This window comes from Cryptotermes secundus, unplaced genomic scaffold, assembly GCF_002891405.2.
Source record: "Cryptotermes secundus unplaced genomic scaffold, Csec_1.0 scaffold1359, whole genome shotgun sequence".
Classification (NCBI taxonomy): domain Eukaryota; kingdom Metazoa; phylum Arthropoda; class Insecta; order Blattodea; family Kalotermitidae; genus Cryptotermes; species Cryptotermes secundus.
The window spans coordinates 603,344-627,436 of NW_019734334.1; the positions used below are offsets into that span (position 1 = coordinate 603,344).

The 24,093-nt window shown below is 38.7% G+C and overlaps 1 protein-coding gene across 2 annotated transcripts in view; it reads right to left on the reverse strand.

Annotated features, from left to right (window-relative positions):
- LOC111868705 (serine/threonine-protein kinase PAK 3) overlaps positions 1-24,093 on the reverse strand; it is a 46,880-nt gene that overhangs the window by 18,200 nt on the left and 4,587 nt on the right. For both annotated transcript variants that reach the window (XM_023859608.2, XM_023859609.1), the window contains 2 exons: positions 11,135-11,294; positions 783-1,015 (listed from right to left, as the gene is read on the reverse strand). In XM_023859608.2, coding sequence (XP_023715376.1) covers positions 783-1,015; positions 11,135-11,294 — 393 coding nt within the window. The remainder of the gene's footprint in view (positions 1-782; positions 1,016-11,134; positions 11,295-24,093) is intronic.

Sequence of the window (24,093 nt, forward strand, 5' to 3'; positions counted from 1 at the left end):
TGTAACGTCAAGTTGTTCAATTTTTCCCACTGACTCCACAATAACTAATTTTATGTCTGCTACTCTGATTGCAATACAATGTCTGAATGCACTAGTATGCGAAATTTTCTGCATAATAAGACTGTCACTGGACCAGCAACTACCCTTCCAAAGCAGAGAGAAGCTACTTTGACATGACCCCTAAAATTCAGAATCTGTAGCAGTAAGGTCCCTAAGGGTGGAAATAATGCTATATGCCTGGCAACTTTCTAAGCTAAGCAGTCTTAAGAAGGAAGTAACATGACATTATGCCTGAAATTCAGAATCTTGGAATCACAGAAATATAACAAAGGTCATGGGAAAAAACACATCTGTGACAATGGACACATCCACATGACTGCAGGTACTGATGGGAACAGCACCAAGTTAAATGTTCCAGAGCAATCAAAACAGGGAGAGACTGATCTAGCAGCGGGGACCATGACAAGAAAGCCTGCAACCTAGAGCCTGTGAAAACACAGTATCAAAGGAACTAAGCAAGAATGGTCTGACTGTGAACAACTGTGATTATTTGGTAAACAGCTGTAGATAAGAGTATTCAGTGTCAAAATCCACTTCCAACCCAAAACTGTAGTTCAGTCACTACCATGTGACAATACTAAGATTCCATTGTAACTTGTAGCATACAACAGTAGGTGATAATATACAGTCAGTGACCTAATTATTTACTTATTCTAGAAATCCCTGTCATTACAGAACCTGTTGTCCATCACCTTGGCCAGTATAACTATCCAGGGACTTACAATTGACTTTGTCCTTTCAGGTCTAGTGGCAATGGGTGGTGGAGGAGGTTCTTCTTCAACCTCACTGCTTGTAGCTGCAGACGTGACATTGCCCCCTCCCTCTGTATCAGGGGTGGTTGAGGAAGGACTGCTACTTGATGGATGGCTCAAACTATGCTGACTGTGGCTAGATCCTGAGTTGGTGGCTCCCTGGCGCAGACTTGGTCGAGGTGACGGTGCTAGGTCCACAGTTGCTAAAGGAAAATTATTCTTCAATTAGGGTTAACACTTTCACTATCCTATACAACAATAAAAAAAATCATTTCATTCATACTTTTCTTTTCAATAGGTGTATGAGACTTGATCTATACATCATCTATTTCTAGGTCATAATTTACTCTTTATGGACATATCTGGTTGTAGACTAAAGAACACCACATATACACCTCTTTGAACATCCACTCTCCACACCAAGAATCAAACCTAGGTCACCCAAATTCCAAGCCAGCGTTCTAAGCACTAAACTGAAACTGTTTGGTGAGCAGCAGTAATTAGGAAAGTAACTGGCTCAGAACTACAGGGTAGGAACTTGATCAGTGGCATAAACATTGGACCTCTTCATTGCAAGTTAAGAATAGCTCAGGGAATCAACCAAATTTGTATGTAATTAGTAGGGACCAGATTTTAATGCAAATGCATATTTCTTTCTTGCAACCAGAAAGTATGCTCGTTTGGATATATGTATAAATTACTTCATTTCTTAAATTTTGGACATGGTTTGATGGTGCATATAGATGCATACTTTGCCTGTTTTATGAATAAGCATCATATTTTCGAAGATCTCTATTTATACTGCACATTTACTGTTTATAATGTTTATCATATATATTTCTTAATTTTATGTTAAAATTTTCAATCATGGTCGTGTGTATGCAACTTTTCTTTTCCGTATTAGAATATGCTGCATATTTGAGTCAACATTTCATCATGATTCATGTTTCTGATGCATACCCAGGATGGAACTTCCCCGATCCCTCTACTCATAACTTGCCTCATCCATGTACAATCAAAGTGGCCGCAAAGAGATTGGTCAGAAGCATCCACATGTAGCCGCTATCAACATAATACTATTCAACCGATAAGGGACTTCAATTATTTATTTCTGAAGTCTCCATGACGTTTGTTGCACTTCTTCATTTGAAGCTGGGGGCCATTCACATTAGTGGTGACTAAGCTGTAGTTAAGTTTGTTTAGCTTTCTGTAGTCATGCCGAAAGTGAAAGTAAATCAGAAAACTACACTACAGCTGTATCAGCGGGAGTTCGAAGGAGAGATGATAAGTTCAGATAACGAAATTCTTTATTGGCAAGTGTGTGAGAAAACAGTGAGTTGTCAAAAACGCTTTCAAGTGCTTCAGCATTTGAACACTAATATACACAAAAAGAATATTAAACTTAAATCCACGAAAAGTAATCCTGTTCAAAAATTGCTTAGTGAATTCTGTAATAATAGTTTTTCAGTTTTCCTTTGATTTATGCGAAGCCTTTTTAGCGGCAGATATTCCGCTGTGGAAAGTAACCAATCCTACTCTGAGAAACTTCATAGAGATGTATACATAGTGCAAGTGCCGGATGAATCTACTGTGTGCAAAAATTACATGAAGCAGTGTTACGATCTTACAATTGAAAGCATTAGAGATAAGATTCAAGATAATTTTGTGTGGGTATCAATCGACGAAACACAAGATTGTGAGGGACGGCTTATTGCAAATTGTATAGTTGGATCCCTTAATAAGAATGAACACTCTACCCCATACCTTCTTGCAGTAGTGCAATTTGAAACCACAAATAGCTCTGCAGTTTCCAATTTTTTTCAATTCCATGAATTTACTATGGCCGAATGGCATTCAGTATGAGCACGTATTGCTCTTTGTGACTGATGCCGCAGGTTATATGATGAAAGCCAGTACAGCTCTTAAAGTTATATTTCCAAATATGACACATTTGACTTGACTTGCCCATGGGTTGCACCATGTTGCAGAAACAATTCATGCAAATTTTCCAATTGTTGACAAGTTGGTGTCTTCTGTGAAGAAGGTATTTGTTAAAGCACCATACAGAAAAGAAGCCTTTAAAGAAGTAGCACCAAGTGTTTCACTTCTGCCAGAACCAATTTTAATGCGCTGGGGCACATGGCTGTGTGCAGCGAGTTATTATACCAAACATTAAAAAACAGTTAGGAATATTGTGAATACATTTGATCCCAAAAGTGCAGCATCAATTCAAATTGCCCAAGATGTACTAAAAAATGCAGAACTAGAAACTAATCTTTCCTATATATCTGCTCACTTCTCTCATCTTCCATCCGCCATTTCCTCACTGGAGGCAAGCAATAGCAATACTACTCTGTATCAGTTGTTAAGTGTGTTCAGAACCACTGTTTCCAAATTGAATTCAGTTCCTGGAAGAGTTGGTGAAGTAGTAAAGGAAAAAGTACACAGCATTCTCTTAAAAAATCCAGGATATGAACATATTTGTGAAATTGAAGAAATTTTAGCCGGTAAACATATTGAACTGCCAATTAAAAAATCACTAACAGTGGAGGAAATAGCGGCTTTTGTACATGTGCCCCTAAGTTCCTGTGAGGTGGAAAGAAGTTTTTCCCGCTGTAAGGACATCTAGAATGATCAAGTCAAGGAGGATGAGGTGGGCAGGGCATGTAGCACAAATGGGGGCGACAAGGAATGTGTATAGGGTATTGGTGGGAAAGCCAGACAGAAAGACACCACTGGGAAGACCAAGGGGTAGGTGGGTGGACAATATTATACTGGATCATAGAGAGACAGGATGGGATGGTATTGATTGGATTGATCTGGCTCAGGATAGGGACCAGTGGAGGGCTCTTGTGAACATGGTAATGACCCTTTGGATTCCATAAAATGCTGGGAAATTCTTGAGTAGCTGCAGAATTGACGGCTCCTCCAGAAGGGCTCAGCTCCATGAGTGAATAAGTAATAAGGACATCTTATGAGACAATAGGAGGCGACTAACTATGGAAAACCTAAAACATTTAGTAATTGTGAACTGCAACAGAAGAGAAGTTGAAAGTTCGGAGAGCTAAATGTGAGTACCATTGGCTTTTTTAAATTTGTAATGAAATATGTTGGCTTTGTTGCATGATTTATATTTAAGTACAGCTTTTTATTGCAAGTGAATCATTCAGTGATTACATAAAATGAACTTAAATATTGATTTGTTGGTCTTAAAATAATGTAAAATCAATTTTAATATTTGGTATAAATTTTTATGTGCATATTTTAGTGCATATTTTGGAAGTTTTTCAAGCATAAATGCATACATATTTAAGGGATTATTATGGCATAAATATCCGGTCCCTAGTAATAAGTAAAGAAGGATGGAAGTAGACACAGCTTCTCATAGTGCTCAGATCTGAAAATATGTGAAGCCCTGTCTCCAGATTCCACAAAGAACTTAAGGGCTTGACAAGCGTATATTTTCTATCACAAGTAGCTTTCATGATTACAAAGAGTTCCATTCATAAATGGGATGATAATACCAGAAGATTTTGCAAGATATTAATAAGAGTAGCAAAATTACAAAGACGCTATTTATGACATACCTCTCATTAATATAAAAAGGTATAACTTTGTGGGATGCCGTATGTATGAAGAGACAGCCACTTGTTGAACTGTTCTATAAATATTTATTACAGTTGCACAGTACACACAGACAAACTGGAAGAATTGAAGGTCGCTCGCTGAAGACTAATAATATAATAACAATCGTGAACACTGTAACACCTTGAACGTTGTACTGAAATGCAACTATGAACTGGAAGTCCAAAACTCCAAAGTCAAAGTCACATTGTGACGGTCAGTCAGTAAGTGTTGGTGTCGAACCCCGTCTGGGGCTCATGACCAGATATTTATTGCTGTTTGACAGTTATGGTCTTTGAAAGGCGCCTTCTCTGACGAGCGGACGGGTCTGTCTTTTGTATATGCTGCTGGCCCTTGCCAGGGCAGTCTTTCTCAGGTCCAAGTTCCTTGGGACTAGCGACCATATTTTAGTACCTCCTATAACTCGCAGGGTCACGATGGAGGTATTCAACCCCGCCTCCACACAGGAATCCAAATCTCCCACTCACTGTCCATATTGTTGTAGGCTTTACCTAGTAATGACTGTTTACCTGCCATTGCTAACCAATGATACTTGAGTTGTCACTGTAATTTTTGCCTGAATGTGGACAGTTCCCACAACTTCACTCTTTAGGGTACTCTAAATGAGATGGCTTCAACATCAACAAAACTTCATTATGGAAGAACAGCTCACCAAATTGAATTTCCTCTCTCAATACACTATTCTCATTTCAATCTGAATCTAATTATCTCATCTGTTCATCACAATGCATGAATTTCTGCAGGAAACACCATTTCAAATTATGAAAAACTGAAAATGCATCACAGCTTGTTAAAAAATTGTGTATTCTACTGAAAGGTGCAAAAAATGTTTTAAATAGAATAGTAAAAAAGTGTATGGATTGAATGAAACTCGTTTACATCGTGTAGAACATACCTAAGTGTGTATACAAAAATATTTATCCAGTTTGGTTGATCTGTCAGACAGAAGAATACTGTCACATGTTTGGTGACTAGACACAGTGTCTGGATTGATAACTGAATTTACTGAACACTTATAACTCATAATTACAAAGGATCATAAGAGTCTCACCAATTTACATGCTCCATAAATCACTGCAACTACAGCACACATAAAGTCTTCTGTTTGTTATTCCGTCATCATAAGTCATTGCTAGGTAGTGGTTACTAACAATGGGGATTCCTCACAGCTAACCATGAACTACCACTGCATGCTTGCAGCTCACAATGACTAACCACAGATTCCACCTCCAACTGACTAAATTTTCCCATTGGTCCTTGCTTCATAGCCTCAGCAATAACCACACAAAATGCACCACCTTTCCTCTAGTGTTGCATTGCTGTGGAAACATGTTTACCGCACCATTGCCTAGTAACAGCAGTCTCTTCTTGTCCCACTATTCCAGCTTTCAGCTGTCATGTCACACTGCTGTGTCAGTATGTGTTGCCATGCAAATGTGTTTACTGTGCCACTGCCTAGCAGTGACTACCTCTACTTATTATTCTCTCCCAGTGTTCAACTGTCATGTCACAATATTTTCCATTTTAGATGTTAAAAATTGTCATTTTCATTCATACTTCTAACTCTTTGAAAGTGTCAGATGACACTAGAGCTGAATTTGTTAAATTCACAAATGGCCACAAAAATTCTCAAGATTTAAATTTATTAGAGTACCATCTTTGGTACAAACTTAAACAACAGGTGTAAGGAAGCCTGGAGTTACTCTATCAAAGAGCTCACGTATCATCCTGTATTATAAGACTGATCACCCATCAACCCAGGGAAAAGACAGGTTGAAGCCATAATCTGAGAAAATAGAGGCCCTACTTAACATCAATTCCATAAAAAAAATGTGACTGAAATTATGTGGTATGTAGATCTGTTGCTAGACAATGACCACAACACACCCATGGCCAAGAGTACAGGAACACTGTTTTCTATGTATATGGACGGACCATTGCTATGCAATGCATGCGCTGTGACATCACACAACAGTGGTGGGTAGTGATCACGTGACGTGTTTACGATGATGTGTTGTCCGGCCCTCAGCTATATAAGTGAGTGTCATAGTTCAGTTGAATTCAGTTACAAGTTATGGGAGAGAAACAGTAGCAATGGAAGCATCACGTGACCAGTATCACTCCTAGCAAAATGGCCAACAAACATATGTCATTATGCCAGCGTGCTGTCATCGAATTTCTTGTGAAAGAGGAAATCCCTGCTGCAGAAATTCACCAGAGACTTCAGTGTGCTTATGGAAGTGTGTGCATGGGTGCAAGCAGTGTTCGAAGATGGGTGAAACATTTTAAAGATGGGAACACCAGCATCGAAGATGAGCCTCAGAGCGGTCGTCCTCGAACAGCCTCAACTGAATGCAACAAGGAAAGAGTGGATGAGATAATTCAAGATGACAGGCGTGTGACTGTGGACACAATAGCCCGAAAACTTGGAATAGGGCACAGTGCAATACAGGAGATGATTGAAAGCTTGGGCTATAGGAAAGTTTGTGCTCGTTGGGTCCCGCAGTTATTGGCCGAAGACCACAAAGGTCGGCAAAAAGCCATCATCTCAGAACTGCTGCAGAGATATCGACACGAAAGCGATGACTTTTTGCTCTGTATTGTGACAGGTGACGAAAGCTGGTTTCACCATTTCGAGCCTGAAACGAAATGGCAGAGTATGGAATGACACCATTTGCATTCTCCATCAAAAAAGAAGGCAAAGACAGTGCCATCAGCTGCGAAGGTGATGGGCACAGTCTTCTGGGATGCAGAGGGGTTTACTCTGGCCGAATTCCTGGAACCTGGGCAAACCGTCAATGCTGCTCGTTATGTCCAGACGCTGCACAAGCTACATCGTGCATTGCGCGATAAACGTCCGGGACGAAACATCATCATCCTGCATGACAACGCTTGCCTCCACGCCGCTCGCCTCACATTGAAAGCAATTGCAAAGATGGGGTGGCAAGTTCTTCCACACCCCTCCTATAGCCCTGATCTGGCACCCTCCGACTACCATCTTTTCGGATTTGTGAAGGATCAGCTGCGTGGACAACATTTTGAGATAAGGGAGGCAATTCAGAAAGCAGTGCATCAGTGTCTTCAGATGGCTGGAATGGAATTTTATAGAAGGGGAATTTTCAAACTCCCAGAACGCTGGGAGAAATGTGTACAAAGTGGTGGCGATTATGTGGAAAAATAAAGAAAGGTCTGTAGATTGAGGTGGTGTATTTGGTTTGTCAATAATAAAGCATTTTACTTTACAAAAAATTGTTGCTCATGACTTTCAGTATGACCCTCGTAAATGAAATCCTACTTTAAATATTAACAACATAAATTACTTTTCTTTACAATAAATCAACTGAACTGAATTAATCTTTCTATACATATACTTTGGTATGCCCTACACAACCTACATTAGTTCTATTCAAATTTGTAAAGCACTTCATTTTTACTGACAATTAAACAGTGTAATACAGACCAGAATGGTACACAGTGAGAGAAATTTACACAGTGAAATAAAATGTTATAATGCATCCTTATGAACCTAACATATTAATTCTTTCAAACTGAAACTTTAAAATAGCAGATATTAAAGAAATGGTGTAACATATCTTGCAAAATATACAGCCTCAATTAAATCTATGTTTACTACCTCAATATACTCATAATATGAGTATGCTATCCACTTTATATTATAGTTTTCCAAAAACTGACATTTAGATGCAAACTTAATAGTAAAATTTGCCAGATTCGTTACAAATGCATGTTTAATTTTAACAGAAGAATTTATGAACAGTTGGAATTAATTGTTTCATAGTATGAGTATTGCAGCTTACAAGTGAATTAACTGGAGATATAATAACTAAATTATTTCCAACAAATATAGTCTACATTCTTTGTAAAAATAAACTGACTAATTTTTATCATGCTTTTAAATCATGTAAAAGTAGAGTTCTGTCTTCTGGAATACAATGCTGTGTATTACAGTGGAAAGTCAACAGACATTTCAGAGGAACATATAACCATCTCTGGGGCAGGAGAGAAAGCCAAACAAGAAACCGGCATAATGCACACAGCTTGACCATGAAGATGCATGTGATACACTACTCTGAAGTCTTACCACCCTCCTTTTCGTCGTCCTTACCGCTCAGTGAGACTTCAAGCCTCACGAGTTGGTAGTCACTTATACCTGTCATTCACGTTCGCCCCTTTGTGGTCTCCACTTGCATCCGCCGCTTCCTGTTGCTTTCTGGTTCAGGTTAGGGTGTGGGATTGCTCTGAATTTGAATTTGTATGGGCGCCAGTGGACTTGGGTGAAATCCACGAGTTTGGAACGGGGAAAACAAGGTGGGGATTTGGATAGGCAGGCGTTTGGGGTTCCGACTGCTCAGACGGTAGGACGAGATTCTGTCTCAGGGCGACTTCTGGGCCTTGCTCACACAAGGAGAGAGAGAACACTGAAAACAACTCGCACTTCACCAATAATGTTGCGTTTATTGTGGATGTTCACTACAATTACCTATTACCCGGCTGTAGCACTTTGAATTGTACACTGGACTCGGGCCAACACCGATTTAACGTCCAGTAGGTTACTACTGATTCCGGTTATTCCCTTGGGCTAATGACTCCCGCTATTTCCTTCTGATGACTCGTACTGACTTGTAATAACTTGTAATAACTTGTAATAACTGACTGCTCTTATTGCCTTGTACTGACCGACTACTCTTATTTCGTTCTGATGACTGACTGTTCTGGAGAGGCAGAAGTCCCGACGGTTCCGGGAACGCCTGGATTCCTCTCCTCTGAAATTTTGCTGATTGGCTGAACCTAAAATTTGGGTGTTTCTCTCATTTGCATTCAGCCAATCCCTATCCAGATCCATGTTAATTTGGGCCTAAGTACAACACGGTCCCTCTGACAGCTCTTAAATAAATGGAGGTACGCTAACAATCGCTCGGTACGCCCCTTCGAAAATTATTGCGATTCGTTTCTTGTCAAATCTCAAATTTTCAAAGGCTCGAACCCTCGCAGTTAAGCATTGAAATCCCCAGAGAACACAGCGGGATACTTCCTGCTCCGTTCTGGGTTTTCAAGAGACCTGCAGTTTGCTTGTCCCTCAGAAAGACCGGATGTTGTCCTTGGCGTCTGCTGGTGCTGGAGTCAATTGTGTATCGTCTATTGTTAACAGTACTACATTTCGTGTCCATGTAGTGCATGGTAATAAACAATGTAAATGAAAAAATATTCCCGAGGTCCCAGCATGGTGCGGTTACAGAAGCTGTAGGTGAATTTCACCTGACTACATGGTGTTACACCCCAGAAGACAGAAAGCTCCACAGTCACTGCTGTGAGGATCTCAAATCCAACATGTAAACACAGATTATTATCCTACCCCACTCCAAGAGATAACTTCATGGTCAGAAGTAACATTTGTGAAGTTTCAATACTAAAGATGTTATGCCAACACAAGACCCCATTGTGCTTCATTCAATTGACAGAGTCCTCTTCCAGTTCCCATAATAAGATCCACCTCTCAAGGCTTGCAGAAGGTAAGAGTATACAAATAATTCACACTACTGAGAAAGGCACCGGACATCAGAAGGGCAAGGGGCTGAATAAGCAACAGTGAGATTTAAAGAATTGGTACCATACAATTACTTACTTATGGAGCTGAGCTCTTCTTGAGGAGAAGCCAAATCTGCAGCTCCTGAAGAACTTCCCAGCATTTTTATGGAACCCTAAGGTTCATTACCGTGTTCACAAGAGCACTCCACTAGTCTTTATCCTGAGCCAGACCAATCCGTACCATCCCATTCTATCTCTCTAAGATCCATTTTAATATTATCCATCCACCTATGATTTGGTCTTCCCAGTGGTTTCTTTCTTTCTGTCTTTCCCACCAATATCCTATATGCATTCTTCTTCTCCCCATTCATTCTACATGCCCTGCCCACCTCATCCTGTTTGACTTGATCATTCTAATTATACTTGCAGAAGAGTACAAGTTATGAAGCTCCTCATTATGCAGTTTTCTCCAACCTCCTGTCACTTCATCCCCCTTCGGTTCAAATATTCTCAACACCCTGTACTCAAACACCCTCAGTCTGTGTTCCTCCATTAATGTACCACACAACAGGAATTATTAATTATAAAACCATGTTAGAGAAAGAACACAGATTCTCCCCACTCATTTGAAGGGCAACTAGCTCCCTCTACAATCCATCCCACATGTCCACCAGGTGTCACTTGTATTATAACTACCATGATCTTTCTCTGAGTTTTGGGTTTGTTGTTGATACTGACAGAGGAGAGGCATGCAACATAGGTAGGGCCAGAGAACACACACCTGACTTAAACCTACACCAATGTTCATTATTTCCTTGATATAAGTTTAATGAATTTACTCTGTTACATGCATTATAAAACTGGCGCTTATCCTTTCATCTAAAGTAGAGTGAATTATTTCAGATATATTCATGACACTTACATACAATACTATGCAAGGCAATATACATTTCAGCAGTGATGCGTCATTTAAGTTCTTCAAAATTCCAGCATTATAAAACAATAATTTAAGTGCTACGCAATTATTAATCATCAGAAACAATTTCTGAATTTGTCCAAGTAATGTTATATAAGAGTGCATGAAATTATTAGAGACAGACAAAATTGAAGAGTAACTCTTGCATACTTACCAACCATTTTTGTAGTTGTCATATACTTGGATCCTTTTGCTTCTTTACTGGAACTATCAAACCAGTTGAGTACATCAAGTACAGCTTGAGGATTCTTCTTTTGTTCCTGTTTGCTAATGTTGGAACTCATGAGCAAACGTGCCCAGGCTTCAGGCATACCCTGCAAGAAATATACAGTGGCATGTAGACCCGTTGCTAGGCAACAACTGTGAAATAAGCATCTATTCAACATCTTCTGCTAAGTAACAGCTCCGCAAACAAGCAAGTTTCCACGGCAACAAGAGAATACAGCAATAATGGGAAGCAGTCTTTTCTGTGTGATCCATGCCGAGATGCTATAAGCAGGACGGAGAAACCCTCCCTCTGTTCCTTGTTACCTTAACAAGAAACATGAAATATCATGAGATATTCAAGCTGAATAGGCTTAACCATACTATCATCAAGGTAGAGTTATACAGAGCTCAGATTGGCCTTACATAGTGCTACAACTGCCAAAACTTTGGCCACATATGGGCCAACTGGAAGCAACCTCCTACATGTTTGTGGTGCAGTGGTGACCACCTGCATAGGGGATGCCCTGAAAAGACAAATACAGAATCTATGCCAAGCTGCTGCAATTGGATCCTAGTAGGACAGAAACCTCATCCAGCGTCATATTGAGGTTGCAGCCATGGGAAAGGAGAACTGCAAAGGAGAAAAGTGCAACGAGCTCCCAAAGGAATCCTCTGGGGGGATATTCTTCTCTAAGTTCACCTCGCCAAAGCGGTCCCACGCAGTTGCACTGCATCAAGACAAGCAACACCAACAACCACAGGCAGAGCAGACATGTGGGAAGAGCTTTCAAACCTCTGTGCAGCAGCATCTACCACAGCAGGAAATTCTATCAGCACAGGGTCCAAGTTTGTCTAACAGTGAGATGATAAAAGTCACTACGGTAGTGCAACACATCATGACAGAACTCAGTAAAGCTGTGTCAGGAAAAGACAAAATAATGATCATTATAAAAATGGTACTGAATAAAATAAAATGGCAGCTAAGTCAAAGTATTTAATGCAAATGGAATTTGGAGGCAGCGCTATGAGCTCAGTAAACAGCTGCAAGACTTAAATACAGATGTGGCTCTGCTCTCAGACACATCTCAAACCCCATTAGAGGTTCTTTGTTCCAGATAATCACTTTTATTGGCCTGACTGACCACTTTTCAGGAAGAAAAGGCTGGATTTCCTTTGCAGTTAGAGAGGCATTCCCAATAATCATGTAGATTTGCCTCCCCTTGTTTCAACAGTAGCTACAGGAGTCTGCAGGCCAATTCATAATAAGTGCTACTTGCAGCAGTCTATAAGACACCAGACTATGCCTGGAATAATGCAGAAGTCACTGAGCTCTTAAGCATTAGACATAAGTCACTCCTGATAGGAGATCTGAATGCTAAACATCAATTTTGGAATAGCATAGTTTCTAATGTTCATGCGCAAAACTACTGAATTTATTGCATATTTATGAGGTTGAAATTTCAGCACCACAGTGTCCTACTCATTACTCTCCTGCAGGAAATGGTGACCTGCTCAATACTGTTGTGCACAAGAATGTCTGACTGTCGGAAGTCGTTGTCTCTGATATTCTGGACTCAGATCACCTACTAATTGTTTTCAACCTACTGGATCATGTTACAACTAGGAATTCCTCAGACACTAGTGACAAATTCACAGATTGGGAGTGGTTTCAAAGCCTGGCTTTTGAATTAATTTAATCTAGAATTCAAATTAACTCCAGGGAAGAAACCGATAAAGCATCCTGCAACGTCACTGCCTCTACAGTATCAGCATATTGGTTATCGACAAGAAAAATTATGCTCTTGAACCTAAATAATGATCCATCTGGTCTGGAGAGTCTGCTTACCTGTTACTAGGCAATGGCTGCAAAATAAGCAACTACACTACAGCTGCTGCTAAGTAACAACTCCGCAAACTAGCATGTTTCCACGGCAACAGGAGAATACAGCAATAATAGGAAGCATTTTTTCTATGTAGTCCATGCTGAGATGTTACAAGTGGGACCAGTTATCCGTTATAATTACCCCTGCATAGAGGTGGGTTCCAGTACCTCCACTGTAGCCTTACAAGTGACAGGAGGTGACAAAAAGGGGACTCAGTGCCTGGGGGTAAAACAGGATCACCCTATTCCTGGGGATATAAATACTGGGGCCTGGCCCTCCATGTTGAGGAAGCTTCAAATCTGAGGCAGTAAAATATGGTCATGCATCCCACGGAACACTGACCTAAGAATGACTGTGCTGGCAAGGACCAGCAGTAATTAATTGTAACAACAGATCTTGATAGAGAGAGCACCCCACATCAACAAACCCGCAACTGCCTGACAGCAATAAAAATCTGGTCTTCTTGGGCCCCAGATGGGTGCGTGACACCAAGACAGACTGGCCGACTGACTGTCGGTTGTAACCTAACTTTGACTTTTGTTGCAGTCAGTAGAAAATATAAGCAGTTCAAACTTTGTGGGGTTCAAGCTTATGACCGTTCAAGTGACTAAGCTGCCGTTGAAGCCAAGATAAGTAAGATAAGCGTGATCTCCTTTGTAAAGCCTGGACTGACAAGTGACTTGAACACAGCGCACAAGGACAAATTTTAAATAATATGCTAGATGTGCAATATGTACAATTGCCAAAGGCTAAGCATATTCATAAGACAAACTCATCATCTTGTCAGAGAGAATGTTACATAAGGACTAGGCACCAAGATAAACTGATGGTGGTGAACCGCCAGTCATAAATTAACTCTGACTCTGATGCAGTTAGTAAGAGAACTGTTGGGGTTCAGACATTGTGAGCTGTTGCTGGTAGAATGTGGCAGGTGAGGTTGGGGACAGTTTAGGAACACAGAGAAAGGGGAACATCCACTGTTGGAAAATGTGACTGGACACTGGTGTGTGTAACAGTAAACTGTAAACTGTAGTCACGCACTGTACCAAAGTGTACAATAAATCAAGTCATCAATCCAAAACCTGTCTAAGTCACACTCTATCATGTGACAATACTTTCTATGAACAAGGATGTTAATGCCACCTTTCACTTATTTCATCATAGAAACTACACAACTTTCTAAGAAGTGAATATAAAAAAAATATTGCATCAAACTTTTACAGCAAAACCATCAACATTAATCACAACAATATATGCATTCATATTATATTAAAACAAAGCATGGTTCGAATTTTTAAATTCTTCTTGATTACCAGAGTGCTAATTGACAAAGGTAAATATGTGGCATATGAAACACAATAACTGAACTCTGACAACATGAAGATTCACACATGCAATGCATTCACTTAACTTTGTAATTGGGCTAAGATTATGATCCTAGACATGCAGATGACTGTGTTAATGTGGAATAAAGTACTTTATGATCTTTCAAAAGAGTTTTCAACAACCACCCATGCTCAGAACTTATACAGTGTTTTCCTAATGGGAAGTATTTCAGGGGATTGTTCAAAAAGTACTTCTCAAAGAGGAAAACTTTTTAAAAGGAAAATTCAGAATTTTCTGAATCCACTTTTGCGTTTTGATCCCAAGCAGCTGCTCATCATATTTCAACTACAAATGATACAAATAACATAAGCATCTGAACAAGTGCTGTATTTGGATTTGCTTCCACTTCTTGTACAATATTAGGTTTCTCCTGCAAAGTCACTGCTTTCTGTTTAATTTGAACTGCCACCATATTTCATTTCAATTAATTTACACCATAATGCATGTAAAGAAAGTCTTGCTCTTATCAAACTTGCATACACATATAACACCACGCTAGCTAGACAAAGGCATGAATGCTGTAAGGCAAATGACTAGAAAAAAGTGTTCAATGATATGCTTCACTTAGTAAAAGAAGCATAACAAAAACTGTGAAACTGAGATTGAGGAGTCAGTACGACAGGTACAACTTAAGAAGTCCATAACTGATATCAGCTATGGTACAGTCGGATGATCAAGAAATAAATCATGGTTTTAAAGTGTTTTAAATATGTTACGATCAAACTTGCACATTGTGTGTGATTTATAAGTATTATTTTAAACATATTAAATGGGAGATTTCTGTATAAAAGTTGCAAGAAAGCGAACTTTTAAAGTGAGAGAATTTTTACAAGGAAAACTTTATATGCACAAAAATTATCATTATCCTCATGAGAACATTGGTGAGACTTCAAAACTCAACTTCTCATGCAGGAACTCTTTGTATCCACAAAACACTGTACACTGCTATTCTCTTATCCCCTTCTGGTGCCTGCTTTCCAGGAATATTCCTCATAAAATTTCTGTATGCATGTTTTTCAACCATCTACATTACACTTTTAGAACAACATAACCTCCCTGACTGCACTATCCTAACAATACTAGATGACCTGCATAAATCATAAAGTCCGTCCCTGTACAGAATATCCTGGGAAGAAGTTGCCAATTTGAAGGTCATTAACCAAGTCACTTAGAACTTAAAGAAATGTCATTTGAACATGTGTCCTACTTGCAATGGATAAGGATTATGCTTTATAAAAGATTATTAAGAACAATGACAGATGTAACTGAAATACATTAAGTGTTTCAAGATGGCAGATGTATTGTAATGTTTATAGTGTTTTGGAACTGTTGTGTATGATCTGTCAGTAGGGGGCATGTGGTAGCATAGTTGGTTGAGGCGCTATGCTACAAGATGGAAAGTCACGGGTTCAGTTTCCAGTGAGGTCCCTGGATTTTGCAATTGGCCTAATCTTTCCAGCTGCACTATGGCCATGGGGTCAACTCAGTCTCTAACAGAAATGAGTACCATGAATCTTCTTTGAATAAAGTGTGGGCGATGTGTAAGGCTGACAACGTCACCGCCATCTGTGAGCTATCTGGCTAGAAAATGTGGGAGCCTTGACATCTCACAACCCTATGAGTCTCCATGGCCTGTTAACCTCTTTTCTGACAGTCCATAGTCACTTAAGATCCTAATATCAGCTTCCTTCCATCCACTACTATTTCACTTTTCTCCTCTAGCATCTTGCAGTTAACTAATTCACAACTCACAGCATGCTCCGCTTCTCATTTGGTTCCCCAAAGACATTCACTCTCCACTGCTTCTAGGCTCACAATGAGACTAAGAATGTCCTCTGTGAAAATGGTTATGAACAGTGAAACGCCCATTTAAGATTTCTATGGAAAGCAATGGATCTGAACACCAACAGAGGAATACCTTAAATGGAAGGAATTTAACACTGAAATTATTGATTTGCGACCATTAAAACTGAATGTTAAATGATAGAGAACTCTAAACTGAGAAATAATAAATCTGAGTTCCACTGTATGTCTTGTGTATGTGTGCATGTGTGTATCTTTATTGTTTTGAACAAGAGTAATATTTGGATTCAATAATGATTATAATTTGCAGAATTGTTAACCCCATCACACACCTTGTTTGCACTTATTAATATTATCAGGTACTTAAATATTGAGACATGTTTAACAACTTGCCCATGACATCTGGAAAATTTGTTTTGTATGCATGTGTAAACTGCATAATTAAATTTGGGATGTGTTCTATGTTCAAAGTCAATTTTTAAAAATAAAACTCAAACCACATCTGCCATCAGTTGTTTACCACTAAAATGGTGGGGCAGCATATGGAGAAACTAACCTGCCAATCAATTTACATATACTATTTTCCAGCATCAAGACTCCTCAGTTGAATTATCAGGGTAGTTACAGAAGAAAGCAAATTTTGCTACAAGGATAAACTTTGAAAATATTTTTAAATCAGTAAAATCTGTGTTTGGTGTAAATTTGCATTCATAAATACAACCGTATGTTCCTACTGGACAGGGATAGGGCACTTTCAAGGCACTACAATACAAACTGTGTCTCAACATAACAAGTTTGTCTATAACTTCCTTAATATATTTGACATCTGTTTAGGACATATCCCTCTCAATCTTGTAACTGACTAGATTTTAACTGTTTATTCCACAACACAATTTTACATGTTATTTTGAAGTTTTAGGTTTGGTGAATTTCACTTTCATTTAATTTTACTATAATTATAAAACCGAATTGAGCTCTGTAGTAACAGTCATGAATATGTTATTTATTCCCCATACTCATCACGTAAATCAAATCCTTCTACGACGACTTAATATGCATGTACACAAATACAATCCATAATCCCAAAATTCATGGTAGGAACATATAAATTCTGTCTTTAAGTTAAACTTCATTTGCTAACATTCCCAAACAATAATTTTTTACTTTTAGAAGTGAATGCAATGGACTGCAATCCGTCCTTTTAAAGCTTCAGTCATTACATGTGGTTTAGCCCCTCAGGATCACAATGCAAATATATGACCCTTTGCTCGATGTTCCTGACATTCATGGTACAATTGACTGTTGCGTGATGTACTGAAATTTCATATTTCCATACATCATACTTAAAAGCAGCAAAAACCAAAACCTAATGTCCCCTCTTGGATACCTCTCAGAACTACACATGACGTAGTGCAGTCTAATCTATTCATACAGGGTGGAGCAGAGGAAATGCATGTTTTTCACATAAGAATAACCTTGTTGTTTAAAAAAAAAAACTTTTTAATTGCAGAAAAAAGAAGGTATATTAATGCAATTTTAACTTACATTATGTATGGAAAATAATGTCAGTTAGATGATGTCATTCTTGCTGGACACACATTTGGAGCCTCTCCTCAAAATTCTGCATCACATTCTCCAACATGTCTTCTGGCACAGCTGCCAGATTCTTGATGAATGGAAAGTTTCAGCTCTTGGGTTGTTCCTGGTCTGTTCGTGTACACTCTTGCCTTGAGGTATCCCCACAAACCGATAGATCAGGGGAGTGCAGGGGCCAAGAATCATCACCGAAATGGAGATGACATACCTAAGGCATTGAGTAAACATGAGGCAAATGTGGTTCCAACAGGATGGTGCCACAGCTCACACAGCGAGAGCATCGATGGAAGTTGTTCAACGCATGTCCCCCAACATGTGATCTCCCATTTCAGTGATGTTTCTTGGCCCCCGTGCTCCCCTGATCTATTGGTTTGTAACTTTTTTTTTTGTGGGGATATCTCAAGGCAAGAGTGTACATGAACAGACCACGAACAACCCAAGAGCTAAAACTTTCCATTCGTTAAGAAATCACAGCTGTGCCGGAAGACATGTTGGAGACAAATGTGTGTCCAGCAAGAAGGACGTCATCTGACTGGCATTATTTTCTGTACATAATGTAAGTTAAAACTGCATTAATATACCTTCTTTTTTGTGCAATTAAAAAGTTTTTTTAAACAACAAGGTTATTCTTATGTGAAAAACATGCGTTTCCTCTGCTCCACCCTGTATTTTCTTTCCAATCTCACAACAGTCACTGCACAACATAAATACCTGACTGCAAAAGGATTAAAGTCATGTTATAAATGCCAATGTGCTGGTTCGATTGTAGTTATTCATGCAACTAAGTGTACCAATGAAGAAAACAATCAGGCACTGTTGCAGCAATACATACACAAACACAGGACAACATCTGATAAACAGATGACCAATTGGGAAGATGCAACATAAAAGGGAGTAACATATGTTCGAACTGCCATCTGAAAGGAAGTGACTCTAAACAACATAACTAAATTGTTAAATAAAATGACATCTGAAACATATGCAACAGAAACATTACCATCATCACTTCAAGAAAAATTCCCAGAAATCAGTACGAGAATATACTCAAGTCTAAAGCCTTACTAAAGGCTGCGCCATAACTCAAGCAGTTAATCACTGGCTTCCCACTGCAGTGGGCCGGGTTCAATCCTAGATCTGGCCAAGTGGGATTTGTGGTGGACAAAGTGACACTGGGGCAGGTTTTCTCCAAGTACTTAGGTTTCCCCTGCCAATCTTCATTCCACCAATTACTCCACAATCTCCCTCACCTAACACCTGGGGCTAGGACAATAGGCCAGAAGTGGCCACAGTGCAAGGGACTTAGTCTCACCCCACTAGCAATAAAAAGAAGTCTTACTTCATTTTAACAAGTATACAAAACATTGCAGGTAATTTCTGAACTACCCATACAATCATGAAATCTCTGTGATCACATTTTGAAAGCACCTGGCCTCTACAGTTGTCCATGTGTTTTTCTTACTCTATACAATGTTGTTATATGAAAAAAGAAATTAATATGCATATACTTCTTTTATTTTACATGTTTTTTTTCATAAAGCTGCTGTCATGCCTCTCTATTTTGATCATAGTTCGCTACCTATCTAACAAAAAACTATTTTATTTTAAAATCTGGGGTTACATTGGGTTTATTACTTTTGTAATTTTGTTTTCTTTGATGCTTAATGTGCTCTCCTGATCACAGTCCCTGAAAACTGTTCCATCTTCTGATGTTTCTTATTGCACCTGGTTCTGACATTTGATCAATAGATAAGCATATCACCTCCCACAGTTCTGAACCTTGGGAAATAAGTGCATACGGTTTCTCCCTATTTAGCACATGTGTTGAGTGGACATATGCCATATCTTCAATAACACCAAGATCTGGTTCACAACCTTGGTCTGCAGCAACAGAAGAGGAGACCTTGTTCACCAGCCTCAAGTTCATTGCTTTCTACCAAAACTCTCTTGGAACAAACGGTTGTTTTGGGAGGCATAAATACTTCTTTCTGGCACACATGTCGATCCAGTTTCCACACAATGGCATTACGTGGAAGTAGGCTGAATATCAAACATATTGGAGATATTTTCTGTCTCCTTCTTCAAGGCAAAACAACTATCAGTGGTTCCTACTAATACTTACAGGGAAGATCTACAGGCTGGTGAGAACTTCTTTGATTCAATGGTGACAGCAAATCAAAAGTATACTCAACGGAGATAACCAGGGCATCCGAACTGTCTGAAATACAACCTATTTCTATGGAATGTAATCACTCCTAAACCATCTCCATAGATTTACTGCAATGTACACAATACAATAAGACAAGATATGACAAGACAAAAGTTGCTGTTTAGATGGAGCCGAATTACTGTATGAGATGAATTATGAAGGGTTCTGCAGAAACAGAATTTGGTTCAGACAGACTGAACAGATTCCTTGCAACTTAAAATATATGATGATTATTCTTGACTGCACATATGGTGAGAGTTTACAAGGATACAGTATGGTATTGTGAAAGCTGGAATGACATAAGGTTGGAAGTGACAATGGAACCATTACTTTCACTACCTTCACTAGAACATGAAAGATGTTCTGCATTACCTATATAATACTTAGTGCACAAATTACTTATGCTTTCAATACCATATAGGTAATGCACCACCTCTTCCACATTCAGTATTTTTAAATAATTTCAGTATACTGATGTATAAACTAGTGGCTAATCTTGTTCCATGAATTATAAGTAAGAAATTATGTGCATGCATGCACTCCCTACACACATGCATGCACGCACGCACACACACACAGAGCGATGCAAAGTCCTAACTTTAGGAGGCTGTTGAGATAATTTGAAGCAAAGAAAATGAGCAAATAACTGCCCAATTCACCACCATTTCAAAGTTATGTCATTTCAAACTATTTTGTATATCTGCATGGTGTGTGTGTGATTTTTTTTTAAAAGATATATGCTGACACTACTGTGCTCAGTTTTGCCTCAAAGTCAAAAACTACACTGCAATGGCAGTGGCTTATGAGACTCTATGATGTGAAATGATAACGGACAGACATACTGTGTAAGAGGAGTCTCGTAAAAAGACATGACAACAAGCATTAGTGAGTGCAGAAAGTGAGGCTGACAAGACAAGGCTTCTGCTAAGTACCTTCTTTCTCTTCTCTTTCTTTCCTTCTGTTGTTCACCACACATTAGTCTCAAATATGTTCCAAAGTCATCGCCACACTTTTAATGGATTTCCTACGACTTTGTATCCTTTCGATTTTCAAATTTTCAGAGTCTATTACAGCCAACTTTCTTTCCTTTGTAGCCACACACATACTTATGTTTCTAGACAGATATTTCTTTTCCTTTCCTTTGTAGCCACATACATACTTATGTTTCTAGACAGATATTTTTTTTTCCTTTCCTCTGTAGCCACATACATACTTATGTTCCTAGACAGATATTTCTTTTCCTTTCCTTTGTAGCTGCACACATACTTATGTTTCTAGACAGATATTGCTTTTCCTTTCCTTTGTAGCTGCACACATACTTATGTTTCTAGACAGATATTGCTTTTCCTTTCCTTTGTAGCTGCACACATACTTATGTTTCTAGACAGATATTGCTTTTCCTTTCCTTTGTAGCTGCACACATACTTATGTTTCTAGACAGATATTGCTTTTCCTTTCCTTTGTAGCTGCACACATACTTATGTTTCTAGACAGATATTGCTTTTCCTTTCCTTTGTAGCTGCACACATACTTATGTTTCTAGACAGATATTGCTTTTCCTTTCCTTTGTAGCTGCACACATACTTATGTTTCTAGACAGATATTGCTTTTCCTTTCCTTTGTAGCTGCACACATACTTATGTTTCTAGACAGATATTGCTTTTCCTTTCCTTTGTAGCTGCACACATACTTATGTTTCTAGACAGATATTGCTTTTCCTTTCCTTTGTAGCTGCACACATACTTATGTTTCTAGACAGATATTGCTTTTCCTTTCCTTTGTAGCTGCACACATACTTATGTTTCTAGACAGATATTGCTTTTCCTTTCCTTTGTAGCTGCACACATACTTATGTTCCTAGACAGATATTGCTTTTCCTTTCCTTTGTAGCTGCACACATACTTATGTTTCTAGACAGATATTGCTTTTCCTTTCCTTTGTAGCTGCACACATACTTATGTTTCTAGACAGATATTTTTTTTTCCTTTCCTTTGTAGCCACATACATACTTATGTTCCTAGACAGATATTTTTTTTTCTTTCCTTTGTAGCCACATACATACTTATGTTTCTAGACAGATATTGCTTTTCCTTTCCCTTGTAGACATATACATACTTATGTTTCTAGATAGATATTTCTTTTCCTTCCCTTTGTAGCCACATACATACTTATGTTTCTAAATAGATATTTCTTTTCCTTTCCTTTGTAGTCACATATTACTTCATGCTGTGCAACTTCTTTTCACACAGATACACATACAAAAATAAATTCATTTCTAATTTTGTACGATCTTGAACATCCCTTTATGGAACATCTCCTCGTGCTTCTTCAAAATTATGATGTTCTAAGTTCACCTACCAGGTAATGCAACTCTGGACACTAAATGTGGAAAAGATTACCTACTGGTACCTAATTTCAAGCACAATATGCCTCATACTTTTGTATTACTATCTGTTGTTAGTAATAATTTCCTATTAAAACAATAATGTCATTCATATAATCGACCCTTCAAAACTTCCAAAACACTGTACAAAACCAGATGTTTCATATTATAACGAACAACAGCAACTTCATGCTTGTATCAAACACAGCCATGCACACTAACATGAGCACACACACAATAATGCCACACACTATCTTGTCTGGCCAAGAAATATGCTATGTGAAACACTGCAAGATTTTCAGGTTATATGACACAAACACATATCAATACCATGAAACCCTGCATAAATTAACCAAAAAAAAATACATCTCACTAAATGAAATTACTTACTTTCAATGGCAGCTTGAAACAAAAAGAAAACAAACCATCGGTTTCAACGCGCAAAGATAAAAAAAAAGCAGAAAACATTTCCACATATCATAACACAGTTGAACTCAGGGTCTATATTAAATTTTAAAAAAGAATAATCAAAGCAAAGCAAATGTGCCATCACAAGTACAAAAGCTTCAGTTAAATTCAAGGACATAAAGCACCCTTTCCTCTGATTTGATTCTTTGACAGTAATCTATATTTAGAGCATGAACACTTGCAGGACCACGCAAAGTTGGGTTCATGGCCTGTATGCACTCGTGAGAAGTTTACATCTCACATCTTCATAAATGGCCACAATCTGATATTCTCTTCTATGATCTATATCAGTCTTAATTTCAGTTAACCATTTCATGTTCACAATTCAGATTTTTGTACGTAAGTCAAGTTTGTGTCACATGTTACAACACAATGTTAGATTCAGCTTATGGTATAGCGAGGGGCTATGGGCTGGATAGCTGGGGTTCAATTCCTCGCAGAGGCAAAAGATTTTCCACAACATGCAGACTGGATCTGGGCCCACCCAAACCCCTATCCAATGGGTGCCCGGGCTCTTTCCCCTGGGTATGAAGCTGAACACTCTCCTTCATCTATTGTGAAAGTCAAGAGTAAAGGCACTCACTATACCTCTACTTCCTCACGTCTTCACGGCATGGTGTTTAAATAATTAAGGGACAACTTTCCCTTTACCTTTTTCATGTTAGTATTTCCTTAATTATTTAGTAATATTTATGAACCTAGTGTCACAAGTCATATAATGCAGGGATCTGACACCCTATTTTAACCTTTCAACATAACTTCCAAAAATAAACTGCAAAGAAAGAGGCCTGGAACCAGCATCTGGTATAATATGACACAATAAGAGCTTTCAGTGAGATATTATGTCACTTAATTTGTTAAAGCAAGTATGGAAACACAGTGGGGATCTGGAAATATTTTGTGTACCAATTTTAAGCTACACTTCATAATATGGGTCACAAATACCTGCTGCTAAAGAAGCAAGGGTTGCCCACTTGTATTTTTTGCAAACATCCTGATGCTATGAAGAAAGCAGTCTTCTGGGATGTGGCACCGTGTAGATGTTGTGTTAACCGACGTTTCGGAGGAACATATCGCCTCCATCTTCAGGGTAGAAGGAAAAATAAGAAAATCCGCAAGCAAAGAGACAGTCTGCTTGCACCGGTTCTCACTGTCTCTTCACTTGCGGATTTTCTTATTTT